The following is a 23,090-nucleotide window of genomic DNA, read 5'->3' as shown; positions in this document are numbered from 1 at the left end:
AAATTTGGTACATTCCACATGCACCCGACTACCCCAATTCCTATTCACCTTCTCTAGATGTCCTGTTCTGTAAACATCTAAATCATAATACTGAGGAATCTGCAGGAGATTTGTCACTTTTTCTGCATCTGCTGAATACTGCAGAGGAAAAAAAAAAAAAAAACAGGATATGAGCACATTGCAGGAATTTTAATGAAATATTTAACATGCATTCACAGAGCAGCTGCTAGTTACCTTTGCCAAGAGCTGAGGAAGCACCATAGTAAAGTGTTCAGTAATTTTGGTACAATCTTCCAATTGTATCTTCTTCTCTTTTGCTGACAGAATCTGCAGACAAAGCATTTTGTTTCAATTATAAAATCTTTTAGATCTGAGTGAAAATTTACATTTAACCCAAGCTTAACTCAGACACCTCTATCTAAAATAATTCAAGACAAAGCAAAGATACTTTACCAAGGAGTCACCCAGATGGTTTTAGTCTTGGCTACAGCTAATTAAGTTAGATGTAAATCACTGAACAACTATGTCTCATGGAAAAATTGCTCGCCATTTTATCAATAACATGCTTCCACTAGCTTTCCTTTAATGATCATACCCTTCAACATCCACCTCTAATAAGACCTAGGGGTCAAAAAGAGTGTGTCATTTCATAAAAAGTAAGCTATTTTATTCCTGAAGATGTACCGACCCCGAGGAACATGCTGTTTGGTAAAACACAGGGACAATATGATTACAGCACAATAAATGAGAATAAGATGCACTAACTTTTTTGGTTGCCCCTCTGCCCACTGGAGGATGGCCTTCCGCCGCTTCTCTAACGGTGGCGAGGATAATTTCAATGAGAGCACTTTCGTGGGCATCACTCAGTCCTGTAAGTAAAGCAGCCTCCTTTCAGCATCGCACAAAGGAAAAATCAAGACGCAGGAACTGATAATGAAAAACCTATCGTTTATCTGAGCAACTGTGAAAGGACACTACATGAAGAAAGACACAATGTTGCCAAAGAAATACCTAGCGAGTGTTAGATTTACTTTGAAGAAAAAAAAGGTTTACATTAACTGTACACAAAAGCAATTATTCCTCTCATGGCCAACTTTTTTAGGGCACTTAGGCTTCCAAAGACACAGGCAGCTTCAACCAGCCTACCCTTATTGAATACTGTCTGACTTACGGCACACCTGCCTTTTTGATTTACAAAATGCTTTAACTCTCTCAGTCCATAAGCTTTGATTTCAGTTATGCAACCACCTCCACAACTACTATATAAATTCACTTTAAAATATTTTTACATAAAACTAATCTCGAGCGTTTAGTTGACAATGAACTCAACACAGTAGCTTTTTTTCTTTTCATGAACACTTAGATCAATCAGTACTTTTAGATCTTAAGTTTTAGACAGACAAGTCAAGTCAGAGTTACTTAAGTATTATGGCTTAATTACACAAAGTTTCTATATGAAGATTATATAAATACAGAAAAATAACAACATGTCTGTTGCTACAAGTATCCCAGTGACCCTTGAGGACCACAATCTGAGTTCCAAGAGCAGTGCATGGTAGAATGATCCTAAACTCTCTGAAGGCAAATTTTCAAAAAACAAGAGACTCTACAGACAAATCTAAGCTCTGTGCTGACCCACCTTCTCCATCTTCTTCAGCATTTTTTAACAGAAGAGTGGTCATGCACTCCCAGTCCTTCAGGAAGTTGCCTGCCCAGTCCCACAAGCTGTCTATGAGGTATGTGACATGTTGGTGTAGCTAGGGAAAAAAAACTAAAGCTCAGAAAAGCAAACCTTTCATTAAAAAGAAATAGTTTCATATGTTCTTCTCACCTTTTCCATTTACAAAGCTTTCCATCCATCCATACATACATATGCAGTTCTCCAACATACTTAGTTTGAGGCTAATCAATGTTAAACACTCTTTCTTTAGTCTTATGCAAAAGGAGAAAAAAAAAGAGAGAGAGAAAAGCTTTTCTTTCCTCTTTTTAGGCTATCTTTCTTCTGTAACTTAAGTAATCTATTTAAGACTAGCTTCTGTATTGCTTCTATATTGCTGACTGTACCAACTAAAAATCCAACCTTGGAGCTAGAAAAGAGTTAACATTTTAAAAGATGTTGATGAAGTTCTTTGCAGGCAGACTAAAAACTGCAGTGATTGAGACAGTTTGGCCGGACATAGGTCCAGACTGTACCAAAAGCTAAGCTGATAAGATACAGCCTGTAAGCTGACAAACTCTTAGGAAGGCCTGTTAGCACAGACAAAACTACATGTTCTCAGCCAGTCAACACAGAGCAAGGGAACAAGAAGTTCAAAAGGAAGCCAATACCAGACTGAACGTGCAACGCTGGGTGTAAGAAACTTACTGCAGGGGATGTTCTCCTCACCTCACTCTCCAGGAAAAAACGTATTAATGTTTTCAGCTGGTTAGTACTCGCCCCAAATTTCTCTCCTCTTTTGGGCAGAACTTCTTCATCTCTCTCATGACTGAACAGCCTGCCAACAGAAAAGTCAATCCAGTTATGCCACATATTCCCTAAGTTCATTGGCCAGCGTAACACTCATTTTGTCAAGACTTCAAGGACCACATGTCTTCTGAATATCTACTTATCTATTCCAAATCATATTAGTCTTTCTAATCAGATCAAAGGAGAAGACATTAGATTGTTTTCCACTATCAGAGAACTGTTATGCTTATGAATACAGAGATTCTCTGTGACATTTTCACAGGGATTCTGCCAACTTTCTGGACAACAGATGCAGATTTCACAGTGCTGAACATATAATGGGAGAGGCATTTGCTCATGCTTGAGCAGGTACTTGCTGTAGACTGAATTTAAATCTTAATAAAAGAGTAAAAACATCACTACTTGGCTATTTTTCACATTATGGTACACCTTGGCACTGAGGCTCCTTAAAGAAAGCAGTGTCCTGTATTTACAAGATGCAATATATTCAACTTCAGATACTAGAAAATTTATCATTCTTCTGTCTAATGCATGAAGAATATTACTCTTCATTCCAATTTTCACTCACCCTTTACCCAAAATGAATGTGACTATACTGCTCATGAAGAAGGTTAATCCTCAAAATACATAGGAGGAGGCCATCCCCACAGATTAACATAAAGCCTAAAGTACTTGGATTTACAGCAGGGCCACACAACTTAATGCTGGCATAAGCTTAAACTTCAAAAAGTGCTTCTGCTAGTATAGTATAGCCCAGCTCACCAAGCAACCCAAGTTAAAAATGCAGACATTGAAGGGCTTTCACAGACACACACACACAAAGCATTTATACTAAAACTACTAAAACTAAAACTATTTTAAGTATGTCTGAGAAGGAGGGTGACACCTAACACCACCACCACAGCAGAATCCTCACTTTTATACTGGTAGAAGGACGAAAGAGAAGAATGAGACAAAAAAAAAAGAACACGGGTGCAGTTTACAGGGTCACAGGACCCATGCTGCTCTGGGAGGCTGGGTATAAAAAGTAAAGCTATCAGGGCAATCATTTCAGTGGCAAAAAGCAGCAGTGTTCAGAGGGGGTAAACAGCCAGTTTATAATACAATAAGGGGACCCACAGAAATGATGAAGTAAGGCTAGCAGATGCCATGAAAGACTCATCAAAACAAAAAATTATCCTCATTTGTCTTGCTGTGGGGCTTGGCTCCATAAAACCCAGAATGTCAGCAATTCAGCTCGATAGGAACAGACAGCTTGGAGAAGATTCTCTGTTTGTAAGAAAGACAAATCATTATTATTTCTGAATGTTTCCCTACAACAGCCTTGCCAAAATATTCTTACTTTCATTCCCCTTTGTAAGGCAAAAATTATTTCTCTCAGCTGTAGAGACAGAATATTTCTTCTCTACTTAGCATGCCAATTCCATTCATTTTATGCAACCTTTGTTATAAGAAGCCCATTTATAAGAGTTGCTCCTGGGGAAGATAAACCCTATACTTCATTAACCTGACAGAAAATTGGGAGGCTTTTTAATCTGCCGCATCTCTCATTATTCAAAGCCTTTACAATGTATAAAACAACTTCCAAAGGGAGAAGAGGAGGCCATTGTGATTAATCACTAAAGCTATGGAAATCCAGCAGATGCCAGGTGATGAATTAGCTTGTAAGAAGCAAAGCAATGGGGAAAGGAAGGAAAAGGAAAGGTGGTACACTCTTTATCTGGTGTAGCACCTGTGCATCAGCCAGTTGTTTCATATATTCTAGCCTTGCACAGGAGACATATGATTACCCCCCAAACAGCATTTCTCTTCCAACTCTAATGAAGAAAGCACATCTACTATCTTCACATCCTCGTATGTCCAGCAAAAAAATAAACACTTAATACCCCTCTTAAATAAATCTACCTTAACTCCAAAACAAATAAGAATGTGAAAAAAGTAGGTAGGAAGATGGGCAGGCAAGATACCTTTTGTAAAGGAATTCCCCAGCTGCTGCTGCAAGTGGCCGGTGTGTGGCATAAACAAACTGGTACAAGGTTTCACAGTCTTCAGCTGATAACACATCCTCACAGTTCCTAAGCAAAAATAACAACAGAAGTTTTAGTTCAGGTTCATTTATGAATGCTATGCCCAGCTTTTACTACACCTGATTTTCCATAGCCTTGCAGCCTGTTTACACAGCAAAGTTTTAGACGGGTTCTATACATTTTAGGTGTGTGGGACACACCTAAAAATGCTACTAGATGGAATTGAAAGCATTTTTGTATTCACTTTGTAGAGAGAGAGAGGTCTGTACAAGCCATGAGGAATCAGGCCCACTGAATGGACATCAATTAAAATGTAACTAAGAATGTACTTAAAAATAAACAACAGAGAAAAGATGCCTCCACCTTAAAAAAATCATCATAGAAGATAATAAACAAGATAACATCATTTTTCTACAAAAAATGTTTTAAAAATATTTAGTACTGCATTCTAAAATCTATACTTTTGCTATACAGGGTTTACACAGTAGTGTTTAAAAAAGAAATTGAATTGCATCAAATCACGAAGCGTGCTTGGGACTTTGACCTTCTGCCTGAACACGGAGTCAGTTTTTCTCACAGCCATGCAGCTGCACATCCTGAGAACACTGCTTGCCACCTACCTGACCTTCAGCACTCTGCGGGAGGTACAAACGGGACTAACATCAGCCATTCACGATACGGAAACTGCTGAGAGTGAACGACCCACCAGGGGAGCGCAGCCCTGCGCAAGGACTGTGATTCCAAAATATTTGCTTCCCATTGCCAGAGCAATGGCATTGGACATAGGTACATTACAGAATTAAAAGCAATATCTGAGACCCTTCTGCTTTCTATAGCAGGCAAGAGGTAAGGGGGTTTATTTATTACTGCTATCAGTCCCCAGGTACTAACAGTTTAAAGCAGCCTACAACTGCAGACCGCTACTGTCTCTAAAATGGAGATTCATGTTCTGCATTTGCTGGGCACCCGTTCCTGCCCCTGTCTGTCACCAATTCCATCTCACCCTTTAGCATCCCGTCAAGTCACAAAGCCCCAAACAAGCCTCAAACCTCAAGCGAGCATGTGAACTAACAGCAGGTGAGAGCACCATCATCAGTGTTGGCTGCAAACAGCTTTTAGCTGGCTGGGATTTAAAATCCGTAGGGGAAGAAAAGACAACGCTGTTCTTCCTTGAAATCAATAGCCTCTAGTTTATGGATGCTGAGACCGTGTGAATTTTACCTTTTCCATTTATCTTATGTATCACTTGCACTTTTTCCCAGTTTCCCTCTGTTTGTTCATAACGGTCACTAACCCGGTAAACGGATGTTAAATGGAAGCACTCATGATGTGCCTGCAGAAGTGACGACTCGACTTTGCCAGACAGGCTTATGCCCAGTCACACTCAAAATCTGGCTTATGTACTTCAAATAGGTCTTGGTGGCCTCATTTAACATGCAGTTTCCTTGAATATATATAGACAAACGGAAAGTACACTGAGTACACACCATCTAACCAGCATAAAGAAAAATATCTACATGTCTGTAATTCAGCTACCTATGGAATTAAGGGAATAGTGTAGAATGTGTTTACTCATGTTAAGCAGCAAGTAATTGAAAAAGGTAACATGAAAAAGTAGTGAAATCATGAACAAAATATAAATTATTAAACTTTTAAACTATCAAAGTTCTCAGTTGGGATGATCTGTTCTTTAACTTGCATCTTACAGTCAACATAAACAGCAACAAGAAATAATGCAGGGGTAAGAAAGGATAATGGAGCAAGTGCTCATATATATATATATATGTATATATATATATATATATAAAGTTATGGAGAATTTACTGAAATAATCTAACAGTTTCACATTGTTGCTTTCATTCTTTTTGGTGCCAAGCTATTATTTAGCTACTTTAAAGCACTTAGTTTCCCTTAATCTGTCTTTCTCCTTTTCTCTATACACACATATTTTTTAGAAGCTGGAGGCTGCTTGGAAAATGGGCAAGTCCTATGCAAACATACTGGGGGCTAGACTGGCCCAACACATCATCAGAGGAGCACGGAAAGGTCATGGCTGGAAGACACCTCTTGAGATCTTCCCATCCCGCCTGGAGGGGCAGCTGGAGCGTGTTGCTTTGAGCCATATCCATTTGAGTTGCAAGTATCTCCCTGCACAGAGGAGATTCCCCAACTTCTCTGGCAAGCTGTTCTAGTGTTTGACTGCCTTCACAGTAAAAAAAAGGTGTTCTCCTATGTTTAAACGGAATTTCTGTATGAACATGCCAGGCCAGACGGCAAATTTCCTAATATTTCCTTTATTTGTCTTCATGTATCATTTCATGTCTTTATGTCTTTCTCATTTTTTTTTTCTTCTTGGCACATTCTAGGGAAAGCGTGATTGTAACTCCTGTGTGTCCCTAGTAAAAAAGAAAGCAATAATCCTCGCCTGAATTTTTTGGATAGCTGGAAGTGCTCAGTAACATGGCTGCAGTTATAGACAAACCTCTCATCGAGTGGAAATTAAAGGCTTTGCCTACCCAGAACAAATGAAATGCCAGGCTCCACGATTGTGGCTTTCTCTTCAAAGAGGCTCCGAATCTGTCCCAGTTGCATTTATCTACAACACTGCTATTCCCTACAGCCTCCAGATGAGAGCAGGTCAGAAGCAAAATCTCTGGCTATATCTGCAGCACTCAGCAGTAGCACAGCAGCAAAGGAAGGGAAACCAACCCAGTTCCTCACAACCCAGACTGACAGACACTGATGACACCTTCTGAGCCCCAGATCTTTTCTTCTTTCTTAGATGAGAGGCAATACCTGTACATACTTCCTCTCCTTTTCACAGGCTGCTCTGGCACTACTGCCTGTGAAACACGAATTCCCACTCAAAAGAGCGCTCGGGGGTTTACTTGCCTCTGGATGTAGCAACACTTAACTGCACCTGCTTTCACACTAGATGGGTGCCTTTCTTCTTCACACACATGAGACAAGAACCGCACATTCAAAGAATACTTTAAATAGAGCAGTACTACTGCTGCAAATTTACAGCCCTCAGAATGCCAAGCAACAGATAAAGGTTAAGCCAGAGTTCCTGCCAGTGTTTAGGGGTCTAAAAATAAACAGGCATGCCCTCCACATACCAATGTCATGACATAGTATTTTCTCTGCACCTCTGTGTGAACATGGAGAAGAAGATGGGATGTTCTGGGGACAGATCACAGACCCATTTTATTATGTATTTTATTATGTATGGCATCTCATGTGTTTGCTCCATTTCACTTTATGCAAGTGACATGACCATATATGGCTGCTGGAATCACCCTGCTTGCTGTTGTTTATATTAAGGATAATAACAATATCACAAAAAGGAAATAAAAATGCACCTGATGCCCTTTTGAAAGTGTTGCTACCTAATTCCTTTTCCTTTCTAGTGGCTGTGCAGGGAAAGATCAGACACATATCATGGGGACATTGTTATTCTAAGATACAGCACCCCAATCAAAAGAATCTGTTTGTATTTCATTAAAAGAAATCCAGCTTATAGAAATTTGCAGACATTACACAAACGATATTACTGCTCCCCTGCTCATTAACATCCAAAAAATATAAGCATTCAAATGCTTGAGACAGCAAAACAAGATTACTTGATTTTTATAATTATTTTATTTACCTCTTTCTACCCTGCTGTCACTGTAGGTATTTCAAGATGACATTTTGGTGGTCAGAAAGAGAGATGACAGTGTGGTCGTCACTACAGCATAACAAGGGTCCTTCCCCACTCACTTTAAAATAGTGATTAGCGTGTTGCAATACACTGTGTCCTACGGTTATGCTGTGACAGAACACCAGAAGATGCACATTAGGCAGATGCTGTATAAGGAACCATGTACTTATTTTGGTTAAGAAACATAACCCAGGGAAACAAATAATTCATATTTTTTTCTTGTTAACTCTCCAGATGGGAAAGATATTAAGATTTCGGAGCAGATACCAAGGTTTCTGAATAAAATTACAGGATGGCACAAAATGATTGAAGCGAACCCCCAAGCAAGCATTAAAAAAAAAAAAAAAAAAAAAAAGAGAGAGAGAAGACAGAGAAAGCACAGGACTTCTCTCAGTTCTGGTCTTTTCACTTTTGCTTCGTCTGGAAAATGCTCGATTTTTCTAAATCCTGAAACCTGAAAACCTTTTCTAAATCCTGAAACACTACCACAACTCTGTCTGGATAAGAGTGTGGACGTAAAGAACAAGGGAGAAGCTGTAGCTCCAGGTCATTCCCTTTTATGAGTACGTGGTCTGCTACTGGTGAGCTACAATAGAGCAGCTCATGCAAGGAATCAGACTCGTGCTATCTAATTTGCTCCACTGAAGTGAGCATCACGTTGCTACTCTTCTCACTTCCAAGGTAGCAATTTTCTTATTTTTTGCTAAAGGCCACCCAACATGACGAAGGTAGATAGTTTCTTTATTTGTATGCAAAATGTGTCTCTCTCTTTAGCTTATTTTTTAAAATCTCACAAAACCACTTTTTACAACAGCATTTAAACTTTCAGCGCAACTTAACATTTCTCTGGTTATGTGAAAGGCCTTGCTAAGAACAGGGTTTTTGCCTGGCAAATGGCATTTGCTCCTCCAAAGTCCGTGGACCTGCCATAAAGATTCACGCAGTTTGACCCCCGGCTGAATTATTTGTTACTGGACATCTACAAAGTGTAGTAACATGTACTATATTATTAGCCACAGTGTATTTTGCCAAATCCAGTTTTCAGGAATCTCATACAGTGTAGCCCTTCCTACTGCAAATTAAGAGATCTTTCCTGGTCCAGGTAAGGCTGGGGACAGTGGTGTTTTTCAAGGGCAAGAGGGAAGAACCTTTGCCTGACTTGTGGATCCTGCACTGAGCAGAACACTGGGCACTTACTTTCCTGTCCTTAAAGCTGGAATGACTCTACTTACCACTGTCAAAGCACTGCAGCAGGAGTTCATGTATTTATCAGCTCCAATATATAGTTTAAACATGGAGTCCTCAATGAGTACGATAGACTCAAATTTTTGGTGAGAGGCAGCTCTCTCAGATTTCAAACTTGGGAGTCTTCTGCTTAAAGCTCAGTTTAATTTCCAGTTACTTTTAACTGATGTGATACAGACTAATTTTCTCCTTCCTTGCTGTTCTATACTCAAGTCAAGTAGGTGCCCCTACATGCATCACTTCTAAAACCTCCTCATCCACAACCACAGTTACCTAATTGACTTTGCTGTTCTTTTCCAAACTCCCTCAATCCTTTCAGGTAGTTAAGCATACAGAAATGAGCAGGGTTGTATGGCACTAGCCTCACTAAGCTCATTTGCCTCCTCAAAGAGCAGTATTTCCTGAAACTTTCCCTGGTTTGTGTACTTCTCTCCTTCAGTACATATTTATCACTCATTCTTTCTCCCTCTTTATTTCCTTCCTATTCCCTCTCAGATGCTTTGCAACATTAATGCTAACAATTATGCATAATTCAGTAGCATTAATAATTTCTATTATGCTAAACCTCACAGGCTCATTGCAGTTTCAGGATCCCATTGGGCTTGGTAAAAATAGAAATCCACTAGCCCAAAGACCTTCACATTCAACTGAGACAACGCGCAAGAAACAGGAAAACAGCTCAGCTCACAGGGTGGGGACACAAACACGGATTTGAACAGAGCAGGTATATGCACAGCAAGAGGGTTTTGAGTGAGCACCCTATTTTCTTTTTACTTAATGTAACACATTAAGTGAATTGAATAGGCCAGTGTTTTTCATTGACTGTACGGCTAGCAAGAGAGAGGATATTAAGGCCAGCACAGCAGCTTTATCGGCCAGTTGTGTACAGAATAACCAGTGTATGTTCCACAGCCCTGGAAAGCAGTGATGGAGGTGGTCAAAGATGTTACTACAGAATATGGAGCACCAGAAGCTTCACTGCAGTGGAAGAGTTTCTGCAGCTCTCAACCATCACAAAAAACAGGAGGAGATCTTGCTACTATACTCACCAAACAGGCAATTATGGAAAGCAGCAAAACAATTGCTGATACAGTGAATCTTCTCCAAAAGAGTGACAGAGCACATAAGGAACTAATGAAAAAAAAATGTTACTCTTGCCCTTGCTTCTGGCCAGCACATACCATTAAATAACAAGAGATTTATTCCAAGATAAGTGACATGTGCTAGAGGTCACTGCTGGTAGCTCTCTCCATGATTCCAAACCAAATATATGGAGTTTAAGAGATGCACATTCTTACCAGTAGCTCTAAAAATGAAAAGCTGGATCTGAAAGATCTTTCATGCTCCAGTAAAAACGTACTTTGGACAACTAGGTCATAGTTGCCAAATCTTCGCATGACAAAAGTGAGTCACCCAAAGAAAACAGTGTAGTATGACTACACTATGAAAGCTGGAAAATAAATGAAATGAAATGAAATGAAATGAAATGAAATGAAATGAAATGAAATGAAATGAAATGAAATGAAATAGGTAATATCTATATACACAAGTTGAGGCATGCTTATATGAGTTCTTGTTTATTATTCTTTATGAACAGCAGAGTTACTGTCCATGACCCCATTCATTTCATGCTTTGCTGTGTGAAATGCCATAAAATGCACCTGGTTTAGCCACACTAATCCTGAAATCTCTTTGCTTCTGGCATGCCAGTGTTGAGGCCTTGGTGGCACATTTAGGGAAGGGGACAAAAGCTTCTGTCCCTCTAGAAAAGCACCTTGATGAAGACTCTTACCAAGAACTCTGTATAAGAGCCTGCCTGTACTGTCTGCATTGTTTTCACACAGGCTTTATAGACCGGTCAGGACTAGTTTTATCAAAGAGAAGACTTGTAGTTGAATTTGTTCATTAAGTCCCCAATTCCCACTTTCATCTTTGCAGTAATTAAGCCAGATGATCAGGGCTCAAAGTAACTGTGGGGAGAGGGAAGGAAAGGGGACTACACAGCAGATGAGCAAAGCCAAAGAAAAGCAAGCATTTGCTAGGCTTCCACACAGCCTAATTAAAAACAATTTTTAAAATGTATTCATTTTCTTCATGAAAACTATATTTTGTGTTGGACAAGTGACAGTTGGAAAGTTCCAAAGTTCCAGACTTACTCACTTTGGAAACCAGGCTGCAGCTAAGAGGAACGAGGAAGAGAAGAGACATTGCTCGAATGTGTCCGGCTGCAGTGTGCAGGTCCCGCGCAGCGCACAGAGACGCGGAGCAGCCGCGTGGCCGCCGCACGCGCGTGGCTGAGGCGGCAGCGAGGTGGCCGTGCCCGGCGCGCAGTGACCCGGCTCCTGCGGCACCTGACCCACCTCGTGGCCAGCGCCACAATACGGGCCTGTGTGGGACACGGCCGTAATTCCTTCAGGAAAGAAGGTGCCCCTGCAGCCCGCAGGTGCTGTCATGGGTCCCTGCCGCAAGGGCCTGAGGAAATGCCCCTCAAGGCAAGGGAGTGGGATGGAAATAGAGGCCAGTCCCTCCTCCAGGCTACAAAGCAGCACTTGAGCATACGGAAGTACTTAGGATTTAATGTAAACAGCAACGTTTAAAAAAAAGTCCATCCAAGTTGAACTGTTTTTAGCTCAGCCACCTGGAGTAACCGAGATGACTGGCAGCGCCACATTCTTTGTGTGTTCCCATGAACAAACAGGCACTACGCCCGCAGCGTGTGCTAGCCCGGCAGCATTAGAAAGTTACCGTTAGGGACAATATTAAGAGTGGAGAAGGAACACCGACATTGGCTTAGTTTGCAGCTGAGTCCAGCTCTGCCTTATCACTGGGCTGACACAAAGAAATAAAAAATAATAATAACAATTAAATAAATACTTCTATCCTTCTGTCTCCAAATGCAGATAGATGCAGCACAGCATGCGCCTTGTTCTAGGATGTGTTTCAGCACTCAGGTGGAGAGGTACTTGTTCTTCTATGGAAAAACCAAGAGCAGCTTGCTTAAGGAGTACATTGAAAGATGAGTAGAAAAGCAGGTCTGATACAACTTGTCTACATTTGAATATTAGCCAAAGTTATTCCTGTCTTTTTTCTGGAAAAAGTTTTGGTCTGAACATTCACAGCTTGCTTATATAAGGACCTCAAGGAAAATCCACATGAATGCATTCAACCACACTAAACTCCTACATGCACTCTCAGAATTAAATCCTCATTCAATGGAAGTTAACACACCTTGGAATTGAATTCACCTTCCAAACGATGAAATTCATCTTAAAACTATTTTATCCTCGACAGGAACATTAACTCCGAGGTTTCATGCAGTTCATTCATACCTTAAGTCTCCCCCCTCATGTATACATGTTTTTATTTCTTAAAAAAAGAGCATATCTATGGAGGCTTCTCTTGAAATAAACTCCTGGAAAATTATTCTCAAGTAATTTCCAAGTGCTGACAAATCATAACTGTAACTTCACAAACTTCATTAGCAATATACTTCCCATAGTTTCCAGAGTTCTAGGTACATAACTCAATATTTATGCTACATTATTTGGTCAATTAAGTGGGCAGCACTGTTAGATTACTTCTGAATACTGGATTAAAAATTTGTATTAGTTCTGGAATACTTCTCAATACTTCAGCGGAAAAGCAAATCACAGACAGTTACAGACAATGCACCACACTGTACACGGAGGCATCTGCATCAGCAGAAGTAAATTAAAAAACTGAAACAAAAGGGCACTTATGGAGTTCTAAAATCTATTTTGCATTACAGAAAGAGGGACAGAGAATTTACTCTTCCTCTATTTTAGGGAAAAAAAAGTCACTTCTAAAATAAACATAACGCTCAAGAATGTATCAGCAGAGGATTCATCCAGTTCTGTAACATTAGTCTAGCTTCTCCCCACGCTTCCAGCTTGCCATTATCCTACTGATCCTATCATTGATGGGCAATTTCCCAACAACAAAACAAATTTTCTGTTTTAAACCTTCCACTTCAGCAGAAGCAAGATGTCACGTATTCGCTCATTCCCTGACAGTTTGCCTTGAGTGCAGTAGCTCCCAGACTCTGCAAAAGAGCCAAGAATCTGGAAGTCCAAATTCTGTCACCAGTCTCAGAGCTGAAGGCTTCCTGCACCACCTGGGGAAGCCAGGGTTACGGCAGAGTTCCCTGCCTTTCCACTTACGCCCCAGGATACTGGGATGGAAGATTCTGTGGTAAGGGACTTCCCTAGGGACAGGGGTGCTCTATGTGAGAAAAGCCAGAATGAAAATGCTTTGGAATTTCCTCTCGGGGGAAGTATAAAGATACAACAATGTACTTTTCATACCGAATCTGAGCACAAAGGTTTCATAATGTTGGTGTTTCCCACAGAAAGAAAATGCCATGTTTTGAGCAGCTCTAACTGTAACTTGCATCCTGCTGTGCGCAATTGTTTCCCAGCATGTGATTGATTACAGGAAGATTCATCAGGATTGTATCTGGATCTTGTCGCCATTAAACAATACAGTAAATTAAAAAAGAAATTATTTACTGTGACACAAGCATCAAGAGTTTCATGGCTTGAACTGCTACTTCATGGTCCTTGTCCAGAGGCATGGACACAATTCGATCCTAATGGATGTAAAATGACAATAAAAAGATGTAACATGTATTGTTCTCAACAAACACATATTTTTCCTACAGCTAGAATATCTACACTAATAGAGCAGAGATTTATTTTTATTTCAGCAGCTAGTTCCTAGGAGACATAAGGCAACTTGATTACTATCAAGTAGTTCCCCAGCCCCTGAAAATTAACAGCATGTTAATTTTTTAACTGAATTAATCATGCAGTAATATGATATTTTTATAGATGTAATGTATGCGTTCACAAGAAATCAACTACACTCTACAAATTAATAGTGACTGACAACTTGTTTCTAAGATGTTACTACTGGCACTTCAATATGTTAAATGAAGGTAAGGCTCAACTTACAAGCACTACTTAACCACTTTTTCCTATCAGCAATAAAGCGTGCATACGTACACAGCACAGAAGCCAGTGTCTTGCTGGAAAAATAATTAGGGCTTGGGTCATAAAGTACTTCCTGGAACAAGCAGGATTCCTGACCTCTAGAACTCACACTACTGTAATTCGGTACAAACTCAAAATACCGCAGAACACAATGAAAATTTTCTTCTCTTGTGCACCCAAGAGCTCACACTGTCCCCAGCACAGCCTGCATTTTTAAGGCTCATTAAACCTTAAGGCTTACTTGTTTGGGGACTAGCAGACTTCTCACTTAACATATCATTTTCCAAATCTTTATTTGCAGCTTCCTCCTCTTCACAACTGTGATTCAAAGTGTGGAAAACCACAAATCGCGACTTAGGCAAACTCAAGGATAACAGGAGAAGAGTATGAAATCAAGCTAGTGGGAAATGGATTAGTGGTTACCCTTTCCATTTCCATTTTCCATTCAGGAAGTGTGATTTTAATTTTGGAAGATTCCAGACCAGTCTATTTTTCTGTGTAGGTGTTTGTGTGTCTTCAGGTTTCGAGGGAAGGAGGGTCCCATAGTCTATTTATATAGCATCTTCCACACAGAGATCTCAGTATATGAAAAGACTGAAGTTGCTCCTTCAGTCTCTGAATAACAATCCTGCAGTTGCCTGAGTAGTTTACAGCAGATTACAGCATCTGTTCTTGAACAGGACTGCTATAAAATGTTTAAAATAGGTGTCGATTTTGGATAGCCAAGTTTCAATCTGAATAATTTATTCTCAAGACTTCAATATTAATCTATATCTTGTTCTTTGAGAATGTCACAGATTTCTTTTTAACCACTGACAACTGCTCTGACAAATGGGCAAGCACTGCACCTTTGGTAAAAAGCATATGAATTACCACCGCATGCAGGCATTGATTACACATTGATTCAGAGGGACTGAGATCTCAGTGCCTCCTCTCACAACATTCTGAGCTTTCTTATCTAAATACTGCAGAGGCTCAGCTCCTCTGGAATAAGAACAGCTGATGAAATCATCACCAAGGACAGGATTAAAAAAAGAAAAGGGCTGAGTTCTTAAATGAGTTGGGATATTGGAATATGATAAAGGTAGTATACAGGGTCACTGTGGTCACAGAACAAGTTCTTCAAATTACATTCTATCGTTTGACTTGTCATGGCAGGAGATCAGGATCCTTCTTCAAGACCCATACTGACATAGCGAATCAAAAAGGAGTCATGCATCCTCAGCCCAACATGTAACAGGTGAACCATTATTGGCACAGTAAAAAAAAAAAAAACCTTTGGAGTATCAGATTCTTTCCCATCTGTCAAAGATCCCGTAAAAAACATCTGGCCAGTCTGGATAAATGGTTAGGATGACTGACTAAAGATCATGCTAACACCACTCTGCATATGTCAAAGTAAAAATGAAGTGTTCATGTAAACAGAGGGAAGCATCTCTGCCAACCCCCTTCATCCACACAGGCAGGTAGACTGTCTCTGCCATACTCTGAACCTTTGTCAGTCAAGAAATGGGGGAGATCAACTCTGATTAAAATATCAGACCCTGTATGTACACCCAGACTAGATTCAAAAAATAGCAAATATAATTCATTTACCTTAAATCTGCTAGTAAAGAGATCCATCCTGGAAACAAGTTCTTTTCTGCTATAAATTCCCTGCAGTCCCAGAAGACACTTCAACCGTACTTCGGCTTGCTGCAAGACAAAAAGGAATCTGCTAGCAGTAACAAATACCCATCTTCTATTTTATTTATTATAGACTGACATTTATGTTTAAGCAAATAAGAACTCTATGGGCATGCCTACAACAGGCTGGTCAAATGCTGCCTCATCTTCTTTAACAGCACTACCAGAGCCGTTATGTCTGTGTGCACACACACTGGAAGCCAGGAGGAGCCAAACTGCAAGGCCTCAAAGTTCGTGTTGGGCTCCCTTGAGAATCAAAGAAACTCTCACAGATCCCACAACCAACAAACAACAGAATTTTAAAACAGCTTTCTTCCTTCCATTTCTGCTTCACACTGGAACATTAACTTGCATTTTAGGCATCCTAAGAAGGGAAGGGTTGCTTTGAACTTGGCCTAGGTAGTTACTTAATTTAGGCCAAATGTACTTATTTCTGCAAGCAGTTACTTCATACTATTTAGCACTGACACTTCACAAGCACCTCAGAAGAGAGCACTTTTCCTTTCCCATCCTCTAAATATCTCAGATGTACTGCTAAAACCTTCAAATGGCAAAAGCTTTAATGTCATTAAGACAGTCATTTGGACAATCTAATATCAAAAGAATTCCTCTGTTCTGAGAACTTATAAAGCCCAGGATATCAGTAGAGATACCTGAATGAACTGCAGGCTTTGATACAGCCTCTTCACATTTCTTACTTGGTTCTTCCTGCTAACAACATCAGTAAGGAAAATCAAAGAAATCCAAGATGGGAGACCACCTACACACAAGCTATCCATTACTACAAGTTCCTGTTCATTTGCTTAGGAGGGAAAGCAAAGGATGATATCAAACAGGAGAACTTGACTAACAATTTTGCATAAGGCAGCAGTTACTAGAAATGCAAAAAGACCAACAGGCAATGAGGAGCATTGCTCTCTTACTAGTGACACATATTCCAGGTCATGCTGCCCTCAACTGCTGCTTCTTAGAGGGGCTCTGCAGCAAGGAATTTCACTCAGGAGAAGTCTAAAGCTGCAAGTCTAAAGTTGCTGCTCATCACTGTCTGCTCCCACGAATGTGAAGGACGAATTTGCTCTTCAAACTTACATGAACTTAGCACACCAATGAACTGCAATCCTGACTTGAGCTGCCCTCAATATTTTATTATGAGGCTGCAATGACGAATGAGGCCTGCATTTATACTTAAAAAAAAAAAAAAAAAGTGTGATGCTTTTGGTAGTTCGATGGTCATATAGCCCCTGGAACGTAGTTAAGGACGGATGTCATTTGCACTTGTCAGTCAGGTGACATTCAAGTGTAGGCCTGCAGATATAAAGTTTAATGCATTAAATGACACCTGCCTTCTAACATATTCACTTCCCACCCAAAAGCTCTCAGCCATAAGCCTGTATATGTATAAGTCTTTTAAGTGTTAAGAACGTTCTCTCTAGGGACTTGAAATGAGTAATTATTTCTGCTATGAGTATTTCTGCTGTCTTCTTATGGCTCAGCTGCTTTGTCTCTTTCTGAAATGCCTCTTCCTTTCCCAGCTTCACCACTACTTGTAGTTTCTTCATTATTGAAAAATACCTCAGATCCTTCTAAAACCACCTCACTCGTCTTCTTTTCATTTTGACAGCAATGCAAGCAAATTCAAGTATCCTACTCTCTATTCCCCTCACCAAAACTACCACTCTGATCTTCACAAAATAGCTGACTGTTTGGTCTTTCAAAGCTGTCACACAATGAAGGAAAATTATGTAAGCAGATCATCAGAGGCTCTGAATACACATTGTCCCTTAGCTATGCTGCAGTGGGTTTTGACTCTGGACTGCAAAAGACTGATATGGAAAATCAGGAAGCTGGAGACAACAAAGAGCTTTACATGGGCTTCAGCACTTGGACACTTTCTGAGTTTTGAGATTTCAGTCTCACTCCCATCACTGTGAAATCCCCCACCTCATTCCCATCTCTGTGAAACAAGATTATAGATCTTACGGATATAGGTGGGACAAGAGGTTCCTGCTTCCCTCACGGTTTGTTCTTTTATTTATTTATTTAGTCTAATGAGAAAAGTCAACAACTTGCTCTGAGGTCCCAGATAACTCTAGCCTAGTAACTTGTGATGTTCCTCTTGATGGTCTCTTTTTCAGCTCTTCCAGTTTTCTCCTCAGCATTTCCCCTCCGCACCTGCAGCACCGGTTTGACCAAAGCCAAGTACTGATCAGTAGCTAGGCAGCCCACTGGAGCACTGCTTAGGTGCCTGGGTCTCACAAAATCACTCGTAGGTGACTGGGCTTATATACAGCATTGCTTAATTGCATACAGCTCTCAGATTTAGTATTAAGCATTGCTTGCCATTAAGAAATATATATTTGTAGCATACAAAACATTTTAAAATGCATCAGCAAAAAAAAAATATATCTTTATATCACTGCTCCACAACCCTCACTAAGCCAATGAAAGATTTCCATATACAACTTTAAGCACACTACCACAGATTTTGGAACATCCTTTTGCATCTAGGAAATAATCCTTCATAAAAACATAAAACATTTCACATTGGGATAAAGAATAATGGAAGAAAATGGTATCTCAGGGACAAGAACAAATAATTATATTCAAATAAAACTTTGAAGACAAAATGTTAATTTTACACTTTCTTTTTTTTCTTCTCTAAAGCTTCCCAAATGGCTGAACTTAATTTCTGTTTACAATGCTGCAGCTGATCTTGCCCAGATTTTCCTCGCAGTTAGAATACTTTTATGGTTGTTCAACTCTAGGGCCTGACTTATTTGGCAAACATCTCTACTTTATATTCTGAAAGAAAATTGGCTCTGGGAGCAACCAGTTTCTTTCTGCCTACCCCCATCAGCGTGGAATGGAAATGCTTATTAAGGAAGAGTAGTGGAAAATAACATTCAGATGCACATAAAAGCACTGCTGCCCTGTCACTGCCAGAAATGCCCTGCTCTCATCTGGGATTCTTTGGCAACTTAACGGTGGCTACGAGTCACAGGGCACAGCCAGGATGGTAGCCACCAGTAATGGCCCATACTGGGTCACAGGGCTCAGCCAGATCTGGAATATAGAATATTTCTGACCTTATCTCACTCTGCTGGCATTTGCATTGCTTCTGCATAAGCTTTAAAAAAATATCCTTTTCATTTACCAATAAATGACACTGGAAGAGATGCATGTATTAATCAGAGACACCAGCTGTTAGTTGTCACCATACAGCACTGGGAATGAAAAAATGACTTTTGGTTTTCATAGTTTGAGAAATCTCCCAACAGGAAACCAAAAAGCTGTTATGTTCTGATCAGATACTCTTTTTTTTTTGCAGGGAAACTCAACAGTTCTGGCAGATTTGTTGCTTCTAAAATAAAATCTAAATGCTACCTTTACAGTAATGCCAGAAAAGAGGGCACTAAGAGGCTTTGTGCTCCCCCTCCTGGCTTTGTTGTAAACTGCCGGTCTATTCTCAGCACACAAACGTTACCTAATGAAAGTGAGGATGTTTAAGCATTTATACAGCAGCTAGATACATTTTAAAAGCTGGCCTGCAGAAGCGGAACATGCAAATTCCAGAAATTAGATATTGATGTTAAATATTGCTCTCTCCCTAACACCTATGATGCATTTTAAAATAATGAGAAACATATCATTTCAGAATTATCTTAAGACTGAAACTATATTCAAAAATTAAAATAAAATTACTAAAAAGAAAAGAGGAAACTCTCTGGAAAATGACTGAAATTAAAAGATTGTTTCAAAAAGAGAGGAATAATTAAGGGAAAATCTCAACTATAATACAGTGAGATTTTAAAAACCTTTCTGCAAAAAATCTATATCCATTTAATTCCAAATGAGAAATATGATATCGCAGAGTACTTTGCTATTGGTAATATTTATCTGTGATCTTTACGAAATAAAGTAAAAAATTAAATATATTCATCAAGACTTAGTGCAGTACTGTAGCCAACTTTTAACACTGCATGTACTCAAAGGATACTGTTCTTGTTACAATTTAGTAAGAATAGTTTCCAATTGAGTGCCTTTGATAACACATGAAAAAAATGCACACCAAGGGAAACACATTTTTCACACTGCTACAGAACTCGTAGAAGTGTTTTCTGTTATTTAATGATAGGATAACTTTAAAATTAAAACCTGAAACGCGGCAGAAAGGAAATTCTTCTACTACCAGAACACTTTTAAACTTACACTCTTAAGAATTCTAAAATTTAAATTCCTAAAAAGAAGAGTTTTCCTTTTACTGCTCCCATAAAGACGTAAGAAAACTTTACCTTATCATAGAGCATCCACCCAATGTATTTTAAGTAACTATCATTTAAAAAGGCATCTGGGTATGTTTTCATCCAGCTGCCAATTTCTTCAATGCAAGTGGCCCGGATTTCAGGGATCACATCACTGAAATTATAAAACTTCATATTAGTACCTTAAAACTGTTTAATCAGTTACAATATTTTTATTTTCTGGAATTGCAAAGGTGTATTTTTATTCTTACCGGTAACGGTTTAAAAACGTCCCTTTGAAAATAGCATTCATCATGTTCTGTATGTCCAGAAGTTTCTGCTCGTACTGAAATACAAAGAGAACTTAATGTTTATATTGTTCCCACAAATTTGCTTCACATGAGAAAGTTGTACAAGGCTACTTTGGTGCAAATCTCACTGCAAAAAAATGATACCAGCACAAAATGAGTGACCTGCAGCTACATTAGGAATTGCTTTTTTTTAATAGCTATGACCTGATCAAAGATTATCAGATACTAACTACACATGAGGATAATTAGGCGCAGCACATGGCATGTTTAAATGAGAGAGTCCAGTCAATACACAGAAAGATACAGCATAGCTATTAAGTGATCCTCAGAGGTCAGCAGAGCAGGGACTGCACCTGCTGTTCGTACATTGTTGCCTCAGCCAGCAAACTAGAAAAATTTCTTATGGTTAAAGGCCAATCTCTTGGAGGTCACAAAGAGTTGTGTCATTGAGCAGAGAAGAAACAGAGGCCACTTGTGAGCTTGAGATCATTTTAACCATCCATTATTCACGCACAGATGACTCCTCTATCCTGTCTTCTATTTCATTCATTTTAGGCAAAGAAATCCAATTGAAGACTTACTATTTTGGCTTGCATAAACATAGGCAAAACTGGAGTCCCACAATATCAAGCTACTACTGCAAGTAAATATGTTTGCAAATCCGTATCCATGCAGAGATGAAGGGCTAATAATGCCAATCTAGAGAGGAAATTAGTAGGACAGACTACTCAAGTTAATATGTAGGTCAGTTACCACCTTAGTCAATTTTGTAAGTCGAGTCAGACAGAACTGCTCTAAAGCACATCTTAGATTTAAGAAAAAAAAACATGGGAAGATAAGGGATAAGGGGATAAAAAGGGCTTGTCACGTGTACACAGCTCTGCTCAGTATGCTTGTCTGGTCATGCCTTGCAGCTGATCAATGCCCGATCTGTTCCATCTCCTTATTAAAATCCATTTCTAGCCATGTTCCAGAGCAAGGGAATGCCAACTGCTTCTGCACCTCTACGTATGGCGTTCTAAGTGCCAACAACCCATGTCAGACCACAAGCCACAGGGGCCCCATGCCTGTGGTGACAGTGACTGCAGTGGGTGCGAGGGTGTAAGCCATCATGTGATCACTAGTCATCAGGAGCGAGCCAGAGTGGCCAGCCAGTAACTTAAGGGACCTGGAAGCCAGGCCCTTACGTGTATCACTAAGAGTAAGAGCACAGGAGGCTATTGCAGGAAGCAAAGGAGTCCCAGCCCCTTGCCAAAAACACCTGGTCTTTCTCACACCCCTGGTGTGGGGGTCCATGTGGAAATCTGCTGGGACGTGTGCAACTGTGTGTCTGTGTGGGTTTATGTATATCTGTAAGGGGCAAAACAGGTGGGAAGAGCAAGGATTCAGGACCACACACTGGATGGAGTGAATGTCCTAGGACGGCTGCCTGAGGCTCCACAGCACCCATTTCTGCCTGCTCATGTGTGTGCAATGTGAGCAGGGGTCTGTACCAGCAGCCAGAGTGGGGCTGTGACATCAGGGCTCACATATCCATGTGACAGCAGCCAGAGAGACTGGGGATCCCGGGGCCAGCAGCTCATCCCGATCAACCAGGAAGGGGTACAGGATGAGGTCACTGGTGCTGTTTGCCATATGGATATACTGCTGCATGTAACAAGTGCAAGTATGTGTAAGTATTTGTGTGAGTGCCTCCTGGAATACACACTCAGTCTTGCTACAGACAGAACCTGGGGCCATGGACCTGGGGCTGCCTTGCCTCTACTCAGGCAGAGGATTTTGGAATACCCTAACGTGCCCAACCTCTTTTCTTCTTCTCTGTAGCTGGTCAAGCCTGCAGCTGGTCTTCTTGCCACTTGTCCTGTGCTTTTCCACCTCATATAGTCTGTGAACATTATGCTTGTTGACATCAAGGTTCAGATGTACGCTTACAACTGCTGTCAGAAGCTTCATTGCTGAAAAAGAAACAAAACCAATTTTTTTGTTTAGCTTAGAGATAAAAACCATAAACATTCACCCCCTTACCACAAAAAGGATATGGTTACTCAAACCCAATTTATTATTCTAAATGGAAAAAAAAATAGATCACAGTAATTTGTTTTAAAATACAATGTTTATTTTAAAGGCGTTTAAAGAGGGTGATCTGAAGGGAAAATTTATTCATATTACTAGTGACCTACAACTTTTGGTTAGAGCAAGAGAAGTAAATCACTGGGCAACTCTAAGTGTATGTAATTTAGATTTTTCTGTGGAAGATTCTAGAGCTGTGGAACAGGTGAGCTGCAGTTATAAAAAACAGAGAGACAGACAGACAGAAAGAGAGAAGAGACAGAGACAGAGAGACAGAGAAGTCTCATCTCTGTCTCATCTTTTACATGAATTGACCAAAACTAATGCT

General features: G+C 40.0%; 1 protein-coding gene across 1 annotated transcript in view; it reads right to left on the bottom strand.

Moving 5' to 3' along the window:
- The window catches only part of LOC104570674 (cohesin subunit SA-2-like), a 53,693-nt gene that overhangs the window by 16,521 nt on the left and 14,082 nt on the right, over nucleotides 1–23,090 (bottom strand). The window contains exons 8-18 of the mRNA XM_088521857.1: nucleotides 22,496–22,647; nucleotides 20,654–20,727; nucleotides 20,433–20,556; nucleotides 16,051–16,149; nucleotides 13,972–14,051; nucleotides 4,435–4,542; nucleotides 2,387–2,495; nucleotides 1,640–1,757; nucleotides 766–869; nucleotides 235–327; nucleotides 49–138 (exon numbers count right to left, since the gene is read on the bottom strand). Coding sequence (XP_088377983.1) covers nucleotides 49–138; nucleotides 235–327; nucleotides 766–869; nucleotides 1,640–1,757; nucleotides 2,387–2,495; nucleotides 4,435–4,542; nucleotides 13,972–14,051; nucleotides 16,051–16,149; nucleotides 20,433–20,556; nucleotides 20,654–20,727; nucleotides 22,496–22,647 — 1,151 coding nt within the window. The remainder of the gene's footprint in view (nucleotides 1–48; nucleotides 139–234; nucleotides 328–765; nucleotides 870–1,639; nucleotides 1,758–2,386; nucleotides 2,496–4,434; nucleotides 4,543–13,971; nucleotides 14,052–16,050; nucleotides 16,150–20,432; nucleotides 20,557–20,653; nucleotides 20,728–22,495; nucleotides 22,648–23,090) is intronic.

This window comes from Tinamus guttatus, unplaced genomic scaffold (genome assembly GCF_059628265.1).
Source record: "Tinamus guttatus ecotype Peru unplaced genomic scaffold, ASM5962826v1 Tinamus_guttatus_pri_ptg000134l, whole genome shotgun sequence".
In the NCBI taxonomy this organism is placed as follows: Eukaryota; Metazoa; Chordata; class Aves; order Tinamiformes; family Tinamidae; genus Tinamus; species Tinamus guttatus.
Note: the sequence above shows the minus strand (reverse complement) of the source record. Positions and strands in the feature narration are given on the sequence as shown.